This window comes from Mustela lutreola, chromosome 2 (genome assembly GCF_030435805.1).
Source record: "Mustela lutreola isolate mMusLut2 chromosome 2, mMusLut2.pri, whole genome shotgun sequence".
In the NCBI taxonomy this organism is placed as follows: domain Eukaryota; kingdom Metazoa; phylum Chordata; class Mammalia; order Carnivora; family Mustelidae; genus Mustela; species Mustela lutreola.
This window is the reverse complement of record NC_081291.1, coordinates 178,392,996-178,409,343: the sequence shown is the minus strand read 5'-3', so window position 1 is coordinate 178,409,343 and position 16,348 is coordinate 178,392,996. Positions and strand designations below refer to the sequence as shown.

Genomic DNA, 16,348 nt, shown 5'->3' with positions numbered 1-16,348 from the left:
TTGTACGTATACACCACATTTTGTTCATCCATTCACTCATCAATGGACATTTGGGTTGTTCCCAGTTTTCATTATTGTGAATAATTCTGCTTTGAACGTGAGTGTAGGAAATAGTTTTTTCAATATCATTGTTAATCAGTGCATATATAGTCACTGAAATTGTTTGAGAACACTGATGCTAATTGCTGGCACTAAAATTATGAATCCGTCTTACCTAACCCATATAGAGAAGTTGTTTGCACTGAATATTTCTCTTAAGACCTCGTAAGCCATCCCTGTGCATATAATCTGTTATTTTTCTTGAAAATATGCTGGAAGAATGTTAAAAGAGTAGCTACATAGGTAATAGCGTCAGGAGATAGATATTACCCCAGAATTGGGCATGTGCCATGTCCACATAAACTATGAAAGCTTTGAAAAATATGCTCCTTGTCCTTCTAAACCAGTGAGTTTAGCAGTCAAATTGGACATATTATAAATTAGTACCTCATTTATCCACAATTTTTTTCTCAACAGAGAAGTCAGGAATGACTGAAGAAAATCATACCATGAAAAGTGAGTTTATCCTCACAGGATTTACAGATAACCCAGAGTTGAAGACCCTTCTGTTTGTGGTGTTTTTTGTCATCTATCTGATTACCATGGTGGGGAATCTAGGCCTGGTGATACTGATTTCAAAAGAGCATCATCTTCACACACCAATGTACATCTTTCTGGGCAACTTGGCTATTGTGGATTCTTGCTGCGCCTGTGCCATTACTCCTAAGATGTTAGGGAACTTCTTTTCTGAGAACAGAGTGGTTTCCCTCTATGAATGCATGGCACAATTTTATTTTCTTTGCACTGTTGAAACTGCAGATTGCTTTCTCCTGGCAGCAATGGCCTATGATCGCTATGTGGCCATATGCAGTCCACTGCAGTACCACACCATGATGTCAAAGAAACTCTGCGTTCAGATGACCACAGGGGCCTACATAGCTGGAAACCTGCATTCCATGATTCATGTAGGGTTTCTGTTTAGGTTAGCTTTCTGTGGATCTAATCACATTAACCACTTTTATTGTGATATTCTTCCTTTATACAGACTCTCCTGTGTTGACCCTTATATCAATGAACTGGTACTATTTGTCTTTTCAGGCTCAATTCAAGTCTTCACCATAGGCAGTGTCTTAATATCTTACTTCTACATTCTCTTTACTATTTTCAAAATGAAATCCAAAGAAGGAAGGGTCAAAGCCTTTTCTACCTGTGCATCCCACTTTTTATCCGTTTCATTATTCTATGGATCTCTTTTTTTCATGTACATTAGACCAAATTTGCTTGAAGAAGGTGATAGGGATATTCCAGCTGCGATTTTGTTTACAATAGTAGTTCCTTTACTAAATCCTTTCATCTATAGCCTAAGAAATACGGAAGTAATAACTGTCTTGAGAAAAATTCTGAAGAAAAAAAGATCTCATGAAAGTTGGAAACAAATGACATCTACTATAACCTAATGATTTAAAGATGGAAAATACTTCCAAGTGAAATTACACAGAGAAAATGCACAAATTATATGTAAAATATTATAATATATAATAATAAAATCAATTTAGGAAGCAATACATATGGGGGAAAATATACAGGAAAGAGAAAACTGCTAAATCTTAACTCAAAGTAACAAAAATCAAAACCAAATTTGTAATTTATTCAAGAAAGAGCTTCAAATGTTGCCAAGTTCATGAATAGTTTCAGCATCAGGGATTGGGATTATCAGCCTCCAAAAGGAAAAAAATATAAGTTGCACACATAAAGGAGAATTCTGTTTAACATTTAGAGGCTGTTTACCTTAATAGCATGGAGTATGAGCACTCCAGTTAGGATGAAAGACCTTAGGGACATGTGAACCTTCAACCAATGAAATCACTCACAACCGTGAGAGACAAAGTTGAAGCAAGTAAATTTTGAGGAAGTAGTCTTAATAGCATTGTGGAGAACACTATAGTTAGGATATATGTAGTAAGAAAATGAAGCTATCAAATAAAAGTGAGTATTATATTTCCAAGTTAAAGTTCCAAAGGAGTAGAAACACTACTCTGGGATATATTAGTTACCAAAACACCAGCTTTTCCATCTTCTTAAGTAATATAACACTGTTATGATTTTAATGACTAATTTCTGGATTAAGGAGGACCCATATCAAAAAGAAAAATTTCCCCTTCTATCTCTTCTTTTGATGCTCTGAGGTCACATCTAAATTCCCAAAGGCAATTGATGGATTACAGCTCTGGCCCAGGCTAGCCAGCCACTAAAGCTGACTTCACATGGAAAATCAAGAGGTTAAATCCATTTAGAAAAATTTGTGGGAACATAGATGCAATATTTCCAATCCCCCAACTCACGAATACAAACTCATAATCACTTTGTTTCCATTTGTAGCTTCCAAAAAAAATCTAATCTAGCTAATGCCATATAAACAGACATTTTAAGATTTGAAATTGAGACATTTCAAGATCTTTCTTGGTTGTTTCTAATTTATTTTCTTAAAATACTTCATTTACTTATTTATTTTAGAGAAAGAACACAAAAGTGAGAGGAGGAGCAGAGGCAGAGGGGGAAAGAATCTCAAGCAGGCTCCACACTGATTTGGGAGCCCAACTCAGGACTCCATCTCATGACCCTGAAATCACAACCTGAGCCCAAACCAAGAGTCAGAGGCTCAATTGACTGAGACCCAGGTATCCCTTATGGTATCTAATTTAAACCCCATCAATTTAAGCTTTACCTAACCCTACCACCGCCCTTCCTTGAGTGCATCTAAATGTATAGGTACTTGTCTGATATGTCATTAAAGACAGGTGTCATGTTACAGTTTGAGCTTTGTCCGTGCTATATCCCTTTGAGATGTTTGATCTTTGACTTTCTGGTTATCTCTTGATTCCACTTTCAGTTTTTATTTCTGTGCTCATATCTAGTCCCCACGCTAGATGTGGAAACACGATTTCACCTAAACCTTTACTTTTTAATTTCACAAGTCTTCTGTCAAGTCTGCTGGCTCAGTCTCTCTTGTTTTCTCCCTCTGCTAATTTCTGAGTAATTTCTCTTGACCTCCCTGTCTAGGATATTTAAGAGTTGGGGAAAATTGGAAGGGGAGGTGAACCATGAGAGACTATGGACTCTGAAAAACAATCTGAGGGGTTTGAAGCGGCAGGGGGTGGGAGGTCCGGGGAACCAGGTGGTGGGTATTAGAGAGGACACAGATTGCATGGAGCACTGGGTGTGGTGCAAAAACAATGAATAATGTTATGCTGAAAATTAAAAAAAAAACTTATTCTTCCTATCAGCGAAAAAAAAAATTATTTCATGTACTTAACCTTACATATTGTTATAGGACAATTCTATCTTAATAAAGGTAGAAAAAATCCCACAAATCACAGAAAAAAAAAAAAGAAGAAGAAGAAGAAGATGGAAAAACTGGTATTTGGATAATTGATATACCCCAGCACCTAGCTGAAGGAAAGATCCACAAGAAGACTGAAGGGCACCATTTTTACACTTCTGATGATGCTCAGTATGGGTTTAGTGTAAGATTTTGAAAGCTATCATGGGTCCCTCTGGAAAGTTCCTCTTGCCATATTTCTCCAAAATTCAATGGGCATTTGATTGTCTTTCCATCTCATCCCCAGAACACCCCCCAGGAATGTAAGTTACAGAATACCATCTCAGCAAACACTAAGTATTTCCTTATGACTTTGCTTTAATCCCCCAACTCATTACATCTACATTTCTAGGGTGATACCTAGCTCTTACCTTATCATAAATGCTTCCCAAATCTAATTTTATGAAGTAAATTTATACTTTGGAACAGTCCTTAAAAACGAGGTTTTAAAAAATTTTAAAAATAAAATAAATAAATAAATAAACAACAACAAAACATGAGGTTTTCTCAGTCTACTCCTTCTGTCTGGATTTTCAGTTATGCTTAGGAAAAAAAGCAAGTGAGATTGACATTGTTGTGCTCTGATCTTTCTCGAAGCAATAAATCCGAACTGCACAAGCTACTGTCTGAAATGTCAGAATTGATTACTGGACAGGATTGAATCACAGACTGTTTTCACATAAGTACTGCTGGATATAGGAAGAAAAGTTTCCTAAAATTAATCCTTTTAAAATCTTAACCAATATTCCACAGTAAGTGGAGAAAAGAGATTTGTTTAGGACATTATTTTGAAAAACAAAACAAACTTATGGAAATTAGTATGCTATCTTACACTTAACCAAAATTTAGTTATAATCACAAATGTGTACAAATTTGGCAAACAATGAGTTAAGTGTCAAGTATTTTTCTTGGCCTTATTTTCCAGAAGAATAAAGTGTGATAAGTAGATACAACCTTTACTGAACTTTTGAATTGAAGGAGTGATAATAATGAATACTAATAATGGGACAATTTTGTAAAATGTCCAAAGTCTCCACCAATTTTCCCAAGTGTTCCTCCTAATTCTTATTGTACAAATTCTTATCCACTGAATGTGCTTTTATTTTTCTCATTTATTATTCACTTTTTAATCGTCCTAACTCTACCAGGTCCTATTTGTCAATGGGGCTTTACATATCCTTCAAGTAGTTGTCCAAGAAGACATTCATCAACTATATTAAGTCTATTGCATCTCTCTAGATAGTCTCACATTGAATTTGAATAATGTTTACTATATCAGATTATCAGTAAATAATATGATGGCATGATGGTTGAAGACAGTAATGTTAAGCAGGGATGAATGTATCAGGGGAAATTAATTCTGTTAAGTGATTAATTCATTTAGGAATATTACATATTATGACAAGTCTTACCTCCCCAAGGAAGCATTGTCACTTCAGAGACTTACAAACTGATACTATATGAACAAGAATCTCTGTGTTGGTTCATCAGTTAACATTGAAATGTGACCTCATTATGTATACAAAGATTAACATTTGAGCTAATTTGTATGTATTTATAATTCTGGCAATACTTTCTTTTCACATTTTAATTATTGGGGTTTTACCTGAATCCTAATATGCCATCTCCTGTTACCAGGCTGAATTCAACTATCTGACTATCCAGAGTTTGGTGACATGAAGAATGTTTATTCCTTACATACACCTCTATGCAAGTCTTTTACCTCTTCCATATAGACCATCCCTTTTTAGAATTATATTAGTCCTCACTTAATACCTATTGCCAGCCCAGAAAAATTACTCTAAAGTTGGCAATGCTTGCTTGCTTCATCAATGAACCAATTTCACGTCTTAATTTAATTTTATTTTTTTAAAGATTTTATTTATTTATTTTGAGAGAGAGAGAAAGAAGGAGAATGAGAAGCAGACTCCCCACTAAGCAGAGACCCTGACGTGGGACTCTATCCCAGGACTCTGGGATCATGACCTGAGCCAAAGACAGATGCTTAACTGACTGAGCCACCCAGGCACCCAAAATGATTTTAAATATTGCTTCATAAGTCATGCTGATTAAGTACCAGAGAAGGAGAATATAATATCTACTGACCATTCAACTCTAGAAATCATACTTACTATTAAAACTTTAATTCAGTTTAATACCATAACTCTCCAGATGGGACTATATTGGGACAGTGTGCATGGGAGGGGAAAAAAAAAACCCCAAAGTCATCCAGATTTTCTTCTATGTTTGTTTAGAAATATAAAAGTAAATAAAAAAAAAAAAAAAAACAGTGACAAGAGTTGAAGTGACTGACAGTTGGAGAAGGCAGAAATTGCAGTGAAGTTATAGATGCCTTGTTTCATTTTAAGCCGTGTAAAATAATAAGCATACAAATTATTTTGATAAAAATAAAAGATTAATTTGAAAACATTGATAACAATATATTACATTCAGCTTGAACATTTTGCTCCTGACCATTTCTAATGTTTAAGGTAGAAAACTAAGTTAGCATTTTTGAAGAAAGATATATTAGTTTCAAATGATTGAAATTCCATGCTTCTTTTGGCTTTCTGTGTCCATCAAAAACAACAGAAACTCCTTGAGAAAAGTGTTCCATGACAAGGAGCAGCAAGAGAATATGTACCATATTTGCCAGGGTAGGGTCTGAAGAAAGGTGTGTTATTAATTGTTCATACAGGGAGTGAAAGAATTGTTGGTAAAAGATGAAAGATAGGCTTCAAGGATCTAAAAAGGATAAGATTTATTATGTTCATCTGAAAAATGCCAGAGCTGGTCTAGGCAGAAGGCAAGCAGGGCATGATCCTGTCACAGGTCCTATAAAATATTAGAACTACAAGATATATTGGCCCCTGCAGAAAGAAAACTTCCTTTCTATTCCACTGTGACCTATGCTCCAGTTAGTTACTGCTATATGGCCCTTACACTCAGTAACTTTACACAATAATAATAATTATGTCCCATGGTGGGGAGTTGACTGTGCTCACCTAAGCAAGTTCTTACTCAATATTATCACATAGTTGCAGCCATATGATGACTGAGGCTAGAATCATCTTAAAAGTTCTTCCATTTTTATGACTGGCCATGGAACTGGCTGCCAGATGGGATCCCAGTCAACATGGAGTGTCTCCTTATGACCTCTTGTTACAGGTTGAATTGTGCCCCTAAAAAGCTTTGTTGATGTCCTAATTCCCAGTACCTCAGAATGTGACCTTTCTTGGAAATGCGATCTTTACTTAGTTAATCAAGTTCAAATGAGGTCATTTGGGTGGGCCTGAAACCAATGTGACCAGTGTCTTACGTAAAATGGGAAATTTGGGCACAGAGACACATATGCAGAAGGAAAACAATGCAGAGAGACAGAGGGAGAATGTCATATGAAAATGGAGGGTTACAGTGATATAGCTGTGAGCCAGACAATCCCCAAAATGCCAGCAAACCACCAGAAGCTAGGAAGAGACAGGGATGATCCTTCTGTACAGGTTTCAGAGAGACCATGGCCCTGACTAAACCTTGATTTCAAACTTCTAGGCTCCAGATGTGTGAGGTGATAAGTTATAATTGTTTCTAAGCCACTTGCCTTGTGATATTTTGTTATGGCAGTCCCAGGAAACAAGTACATCTGAGTTTCCTTACAGTAGGACTACCGAGTTCCAAGAATGAGTGTACCGAGAGAACAAGGCAGAACTGCATGGCACTTTGAAGGTCTGATTTTGGATGTCACTCTGCTATCTTTCATCACTGAGACAGCCACAACATTTTACTTACATTCAAGGAGAGGGGACCGAGACCCCTTAATGGGAAAAGCATCAGCAACACACTGTAAGAACATGTGGTATAAAATAGAGTGTGTTCGTCATCCTAGCTTACACCGAGTATAAGGACTTAGGAAAACTGAGAAAGTTAATAGGGCAGGAGTAAGGGTTGAGTTCAGATACAGAATGTTAAGGGCTGCTTGACTCACTTGTTCTTTGTAAAATTTGTTTTCCCCTGGAAAAAATGTGAAATGGTTGTTCCGAAACAAAAAGTATAGCAGCGAACTCTGAATTTGGCTCTTCATTTTCTGGGCTCCTCAGATCTTCTCTCACGTCTATCCCTCCAGAAAGCCAAAATACTATGAGAGAAGTACAGTTATTATCCCCATGTAGCATGCAAGAAAATAAAGCTCAGTATGGTTTAGTCACTTGAGCACTATTCCACAGTAGCATTTTTTATTTGAACTCCCAGCTAACTATAAAACCCACAGTCTCACTTACCACACAGGAAGTCCCAAATATCCTCCAGGGACTGCACAGATTAGTTTAGGCTAGGAAGTGCAGAACAGCATAGTACTTTTTAAAAATTAATTTCCAAGATTTAAAAACCAGGAGAACATTTAAAATTTTAACCTCTCTTGAAAAGTTGGGAGATCTGGCAATAATTAGAACTTGTTATGCTATTTACCTATCCCCCTCGAACATTTGAATGTGTAATTTTGCATTACAAAATACTGCCTCTCATCATACTTAAGTATTTCAATATTTATTACACTAAAAACATTTTCCAACTTACTATTTTAAACTATAAAATATGTTGTTTGAATAATTTCCTGGCTTTGGGTGTGTAAGAATAATAATAATAATATGATATTATTATAATAATAATAATCTGAAACAATGAACTGTTTCAGATCACTTTTTTATAGTGAAAACATTAAAAAGAAGAGAAATAACCAAAAAGGCCCAGAAGGGAGAATTTATTAATTCACTAATTCATATGTAGTCAGATATATAGTAAGTGATTAAAAAAGCAAAAATAACTAATGCTAAATAAATAAGGTAACTACATTTATTTTTCAAAAAGAAAATCTTACATAGTAGACAGTTGACTGTTAAACAATAACTTTTTTTTATAATTGTTTCAGTTTTATAGGGCAGGAGGTATAGGTATGAAGTTGACACCTAATATAATTCACTTTAAGCAAATATGTGTTTTCCTTTTATTAACTAGAACTTATTATTTTATTTAGTTTAAATTATCTTCAATTCTTTGCATTATACTTTTATGTTTGTTGTTTTTTTTTCTAATATAATATAATTTTTTATTTTTATAAACATATATTTTTATCCCCAGGGGTACAGGTCTGTGAATCACCAGGTTTACACACTTCACAGCACTCACCAAAGCACATACCCTCCCCAATGTCCATAATCCCACACTTTTATGTTTGTTTTTGTTGCTGAGTCAATACCAATACCAGACAGGCACAAGACTAGTTAGTCTTGCTTAGCGTGTTCACAAAGCAATTCTCCATAAAAGAATGAAAGCCAAGTGCAAATGTGGGAAAGAGTGCATTATCAAATTAGTATGCTAACTTTGGAGAAATGAATCATTATATGATGATATTACTTAAAGATGCACTTTCTTTAATACTTTAGAAAGTAAGGATAAAAACCTACCTGTGAAATAAAGGAAAACTGACTTGAGATAAAAGCCCAAATGAAGAGAAAAAAACCACTGGGAATTTTTTTTTAATACAGAAATATGTATCTGTGTGAAACTAATTCTTCATAAAAGCAAAGAGGAAACATGAGAAAAAAACCATCTTTGGGCTGTGACCCTGATGGGTAGACTAGGCTGGCACCTAGGCTTCCAGGTATGTCCTCTTAAAGGAGATTGTGAGACATACATTTAACATATTTGACATAAATCTGAACATAGACTAAAAGAGTTACTTGAGATGACCACAACTGGGAACAACTGGGCAGGGAAAATTGATTTATTCAACCCCGGAAGAGAACTCCTAAAGTACTTCTATGAGTGTCAAAGTAATGTAATTTGAGGGGTTCCAAACTATTGTCCTAGTCAAAATATCTCTCTGTCTTTATAGCAGTGACATATTCCACCATTAGAATATTGAGACAAATATGGTGAATAAACTTTGTATTTCTTGCCAAATGAGCAAGCAATAGCATGATTAATTAATGAAGAGTATTGTTCTTAGACTCAAAATAAAATCTGTCATGCTTCCACATTAGCGAAAATAATCTGTGTTGTGTTTTTAGTAGCAGCCCATGTTCTACATGACTTCTAAGAGGGCAGGGTTGCCATGTGCATTACCAGGGCCTATTGCAATGCCTGGCACCAGTTGAGGTATTTAAAGATTTGGCAGGGTGGTGCGGGTGTGGGGGAAATGAAGGAAGGTAGGATAGAAAGGAGAGGAAGAGAGAGAGGAAGGCAGGCAGGAAAGAAAGAAGGAAAGAAGAAAGACAAGGAAGAATGATATAAAACAAAAAATTAAGAATAAGTTCTTGGAAGTTCAGGGGTTAAAATGGAAATAGCTTACCTGGAAGAAGTGACTCATTATACCAGTAGCACGAATGAATTCAGTGGGTATTTTGACAGTGATTCAGAAGAAAGCAGCCTAGAGGAATGAGGCACAAACCTAGGAAGCTATTATTCTCACACACCAAAAGTCAGATAATGCCCCAAATGTGTAGTCCTCAGGGGCAGCCTGAGGACACCAGGCTGGACAGGAAGAAGCAGAACTAAAAGTGGGAAGGATGGAGCCCCGGAAACAAGTTATCTTCTTAGTTTTATGTTGGCTACACTGGAAGTGTGGCTCTCAAAGACACATCACCTGAGCACATTCTCAGTCTTATCCCAAGAAACAAATGCAATACTGAAATTCATTATGACAAGAATTCTTGCAGAAGCAAGCTATGACCACCAAGGAGATGAAATCTTTGACATAATTTCCCCAGGAACCCGAGGGTAGTCCTCCTTTTCACTGCTCTCCAGTGACCTCCTCAGCCCCTCCTGTACAATGTGTCATCTTTCTTCCTGCCATCCTCAGGAAAACATGTACTGAGCTCCTGTTAGTACAGGAAATGATACAGAGCTACACACAGTGAAAAGAATTACATAGGCACAATCCCTGCTCCTTAGAAATGTATCTTATTCAGGCTATTTAAAAAGGAAAGAAAATGGTACAGGATATTTATAGTGTATTCAATATAATTGACCAAAACATACTAACAGAACTTTATTCTCCACAGTGCTTCCCCTCTCATTTGTTTCTTCTATTTAACTAAATTCATAATTAATTATGTAGCCCCTACGTAGAGGGAAATATGAATTTTCAAGATAGAAGATTTATTACTCTCCTCCTGAGGCAATGTGCACCAAGAAAATAACTTTTATTCATTTGAGGACTGATGAGAGGAAACAGTGAAGCACAGAACTTAATAATTATATGTATATCTACATGGCTACTTCTGAGAAATGAGGATTGTGGATAACCAGACTTAAAAGATTAATTCACACAGGGTGAAAAGTCAACTGCATAACTTGTTTATTTATTCAATAAGTACTCACTGAGCATTTCCACATATAGTATGCACTGTGCTAAGTAGTGGTATACTATGAAGTCAGACAAGATTTCTATTCTTGTGGATTTTAACTAACCCAGGGAAAGAAGAAGATGATAAATAAAAATTATTACAGTTCCATTTTTAAGAGGATTTAAATGTAAGCTACCCTGTCATCTCAGTTTAGTTTTATCAGAAGGTCTGTATTTCAAATTGAAATGTTAGAGAAATGCAGGATTTGCAGAAAGTGGGTCTAAAAACCCATCTTGGGACTTTCTGGGTCTCAAAGATATGTAAATGCTTTACGGTAATTCAAAGTTTGGAAAATTAGGAGAGAGACATCTCTGGGGAGAGATGCTGCAGGCTCACAGTCTTTCCCCATGTCCCATCCACTATGGTAAGGAGGGAGCTTGCCGGTTGAGAAGGGTTTTGCTGAGGGAACTTGGCGTGTGCCCCCTGGCATTTGAGAAATCTGTGTAAGAACATCTGACTCACACTTGAAAAGTCTGTCAATAAAAGGGATTGGCCAGATGAGCCTGAAGCATGAAGTAGTGTGAGAACTTGGGAGTTCAGTTGAGAGGGACTTAACTGTTCTTGTTTCTTGGGCGCTAAATGTTTCCCTCACAATAGGAGTCCTGGTTAAATAAAAAGAAGAAGAAGAAGGAGAAGGAGGAGGAGGAGGAGGAGGAGAAGAAGAAGAGAGACAGAGAGAGAGATTGAGAGAGAACTCCTGAACAACCTGAGAGTAATACGATCCCAACAGAAAGAAATCACACTACCAGTGAAGAGGAAAATTACCCAGGGAAGGCCCAGGCCAGGAGGCCCCGGAAGATGAAAAGTTGCTAATAATAAGCTAGAGATAACCATAAGCCCTACGGGGAGCAAGAAATAACTAACCATTTCTGCTTCTGTAAACAGGCTTCCTGCCACAGGCCTCCTGCGCTACTCTTCCCACCTAAATCAGCCCCTGCTCCCCAAGTTTAAACCCACCTATCGGCAGTCAGCATGGCTCTTGGAACCTAACTGCTTGCAGTCCCCTATAGAAGCCCATAACCCTGTTTTCCGGGGCCCAGAAGTTCAAGTACAAGTTCATCTGGGTCCACTGGTGTAAAATAAATCCGAGTTCTCCTACTTCTCCAAGGGTCACTTGGTCTCTTGCGGGTCTGGTTTTTATTTTTCTGAAGCACCAAGAACACAAGGACTGAGGAGGGAGTAGTAAGCTCACAGCTAAAGGAGAGGCACTGATTTCACTTGTTAAAAGAAATATAGTCTGAAGATCTGCTGATAGAGGATCTCTGAGAAACTCCCCTGAAATGGCTTTTAAAGAGAAAGAACCAGCAATTGTCTATGGGCTACATACCCCCAGGTCAGATGACATCTGTACCAGCCACATTATACTATCCTTCTTCCTAACCTACTCTTTCCACAGTTTGACCTTGGAAGGCCAGAAAGTTTTTGTTTATGTAGAAGAAAGTGACTGAGGGCAGAAAAGACAGCTCACTTCCCTCCCCTACTGTAGGCATCCCAGCCAGAGACAAGCCTAAGCTAAGAAGAGAGACAGTTCCAACTCTGAATGGCTTTTTTTGTTTTAATATTTCACTAACTGACCTAGATTACCAGACTGGACTGAAATTTTTCCATGTCCTTCTCAAAAAGGACTTTGATAGTATTTAGTGACTCCAGAACGTCCCTTATATTATACTAAGGTATGGGATGATTGCATCCATAGAGTTTAATAGGAGAGATGACACATAGAATCACTCCCCAACTTGAACTCTATTACCATTGTCAAGAACTTCACAGTGTATGAAATAATAAGAGGGAGAATGAGCCCAAGGTAGATGGCCAGGGAAAATTTGGTGAATAAGTAAATATTAAGCTTGATTTAAAAAATCAATAGGAGTTAGCAATGCAAAAGAGTGGGGACAGCATCGGGTGGGGGCGGTGGTCATTCAGGAAGAGAAAAATATCTTTTTTTTTTTTTTTTTTTTTTTTTTTTTTTTTTTTTTTTTAGATTTTATTTATTTATTTGACAGAGATCACAAGTAGGCAGAGAGGCAGACAGAGAGAGAGGAGGAAGCAGGCTCCCCGCAGAGCAGAGAGCCCGATGTGGGGCTCGATCCCAGGACCCTGGGATCATGACCTGAGCTGAAGGCAGAGGCTTCAACCCACTGAGCCACCCAGGCGCCCCAAGAGAAAAATATCTTTTGAAAGCCTGTGGTGGGAAAGGAGATTGTTCTAGATACTGTGATTGTATAACAAATGACCCCAAAATATAGCAGCAAAAACAACAAATTATTATTATCTCTTAGAGTTTTTAGATTGAATGGGCTTAGCTGAGTGGTTCTTGATTGGAGGCTCGCAGACTTACAGTAAGATAGTGGTGAAGCCAGAGTCATCTGAAGGCTTAGAAGGAATAGACATCCAAGTTGGCTGAGCACATGGTTGAAAGATGATCTTGGCTGTCAGCTGGGAGCTTAGCTTGGGGATTTGACTGGATCATCTACTCAAGGTCTCTCCACATGGCCTGGGCTTCACAGCATGGCAGGTGGGTTCTGATAAGGAATGTTCCAGAAGTGAGTATTCTAAAACCAATTGTTTCAGGAGAAAACCAACCTCAAGCCACATAACCTTTTATGAACTCATTGTATTATTTAAATCAAACTCTTTTAGTCAAAGCAATACAAGTTAGCCCAGATTCAGGGAAAGAGGACAGAAAATACACCTCTGAATGGCCGGGTGAATGAAGAATTATAAGGTCACGTTTTTAAACTATGGTAGGCATGACCCACTGAGAAAATTCAAAAGTCAGTCTTTTTGGAGAATGAAAATTGTTGGTGAGAGCATAAGGCCATTTCAGGAGCTTGGAAGGTATCCTAAGAATAATGATACAGAATGCAAAGATTGTTGATAAATAAATAATCATCTAAGGCAACTTAGGACAATGTAAAAATTATTTATTGAACCAAATATTGGACTAATTTCCTTTGAAGGAAATAAATTATTGTTTGTTAAATATCTATTAATCAAGATGAGTACTATTTTAGAAATCAAGAGAGATTGGCATAATATTGACAGAGTTCTTTGTGAACAGATCCTGACTGGAAATCTATGATAGAATTTCCTCTTGATGAAAAGTTACTTCTTGATGACTATGCCTTTGAAATGAGACATCTTCATTCCATTAAAGTACTCATACTCCCCTCAGTTTACCTATTAAACTTATAACAATGGAACAATGCCCTGATTTCATTGTAGAACTTTACTTCATAGTTTAAATATAAATAAAGATAGATAAGGATTGACTGCATCAAACTTCTCCAACAGTGTTGAGTTCTGAATCTTTTTTGTTTTTATTCATGTTATTATTTTATATGTGCTCTGATAATATACACAAAAGAAAACATTACAGTAACATACAGTAAACATTACAATACAAATGACAATTTGTTGATGAAAACTAGTAGTGGAATTAAAAAGGGCTTTTGAGGCAATTGAGTTTCTCCTGAAATTTGTTGCCTGAATAGTTGTCATTATTCCTCAGCTTTTTCAATAGGTGGCTCTCAGAGCCAGTCTGTATATTACCAATGATGGCATTTCTTTAACATTAGGTGCCATCAGTCTCCATTACTTTTTTAAAATGTCAGTTAACATCCATTCATTTTAGGTGTACAATATAATGATTCAATAATTCTATACACTATTCAGTGCCCATTACAATAAGTGTATTCTTAATCCCTTTACCTATTTCACTCTTCCTCCACCTCTCCATTGGTAACCACCAGTTTGTTCTTTATGTTTAAGTCTGTTTATCTCTTTTTTCTTTGCTCATTTGATTTGTTTCTTTGCTCATTTGATTTGTTTCTTAAATTCTACATGTAATTGAAATCATATGGCATTTATCTTTCTCTGACTTATCTTAATGAGCATTATACTTCTAGATCCATCCATGTTGTTGCAAATGGCAAGATTTCATTCTTTTTATGACTGAATAATATTCCAGTATGTGTGTGTGCATCTGTGTGTGTTTATTACAACTTCTTTATCCATTCATTTATGGAGGGGCACTGGGTTGCTTCCATTATCTGGCTTTTATGCTGCAATAACCATAGAGGTGCATATTTCTTCTTGAATTACAGTTTTCATATTCTTTGGGTAAATACCCAGTAGTGGAATTACTGGATCATATGGTAATTTTATTTTTAATTTTTTTGAGGAATGTTCATATTGTGGTCTGTTGGCCTTCTATGTGTCTTCTTTGGAGAAATGTCTTCTGCCCATTTTTAATCAGATTACTAGGTTTTTGGTGTTCAGTTGTATTAAGTACTTTATATATTTTAGAAGCTAATCTCATCATATATGTCATTTCCAAATATCTCCTTCCATTCAATAAGTTGTCTTTTTTGTTTTGTTGACTCTCTTTTGCTGTGCAGAAGCTTTTTATTTTGGTGTAGTCCCAATAGTTTAATTTGGTTTTGTTTCTCTTGCCTTAGGAAACATTTCTAGAAAAATGTTGCTATTACTGTCAGAAAATTTACTGTCAGAAAAATTACTGTCTATGCTCTCTTCTAGGTTTTTTATGGTTTTAGGTCTCACATTTAAGTCTTTAATCATTTTGAGTTTATTTTTGCATAGGATGTAAGAAAGCGCCTCAGTTTTAAACTTTTGCATGCAAAAGTTTTTCCTGCACCATTTGTTGAAGAAACTCTTTCCCATTGTTTTCCTCATTTCATTTGTCAAAGATAAATTGACCATATAAGTATGGGTTTATTTCTGGGCTCTCTTCGGCTCCATAGATTCTTGTGTCTATTTGTGTGCCAGTACCATACGATCTTGATTACTACAGCTTTGCAGTGTATATTGAAATCTGGGATTGTGATACCCCCTGTCTTGTTCTTTTACAAGATGGCTTTTGTTACTTGGGGTCTTTTGTGGTTCCATACAAATTTTAGAATTACTTGTTCTAGTTCTGTGAAAAAATGCTGTTGGTAATTTGATAGCATTTGCATTAATTCTATAGATTGGGTAGTATGGATATTTTAACAATATTTGTCCTTCCAATCCATGAATATGAACTATCTTTCCATTTGTTTGTGTCATCTTCAATTTCTTTAATCAGTGTTTTATATAGTTCTGAAATGTCTTCTAAACAAGTTGATTTAAAAAAACTTTAAACATTTTCTAGATTAAGCTCTTCATATAAAATGTGCAAAAACTCACAAAAGCCTAAATTATTAACTTAAATTGTCCATTTCCCATCACAACTGGCAAAGAACTGTACCCACATCCTCTTCCAGGTAAGAGTGGGAAGGCTAAATCTATAAATCTCAGCTACCTTGCAGGACCTGCTATAGAGCTTTCCCTCCGAAGTGTTAGACTTGAGCTCTTGTCTATCAATTCTAATTCTTTCCTAGATAATGTAATTTTAAGCATATTTTACACTGAGGCTTTCTAATAATTTCAAGGATTATCACTCAGAAACCTCTTATTTCTTGAGCGACTACTCTTTGCAAGGCAATGTGGAAGATGTTTGGAGATACAAAGATTAAATAAGCAATACATT

General features: G+C 36.3%; 1 protein-coding gene across 1 annotated transcript; it reads left to right on the top strand.

Annotated features, from left to right (window-relative positions):
- The first annotated feature begins 527 nt into the window (after positions 1-527).
- On the top strand, positions 528-1,496 carry LOC131825639 (olfactory receptor 5K1). The gene has a single exon (XM_059165073.1). The coding sequence runs from the start codon at positions 528-530 to the stop codon at positions 1,494-1,496; it is 969 nt and encodes a 322-aa protein (XP_059021056.1).
- Positions 1,497-16,348: the final 14,852 nt, after the last annotated feature.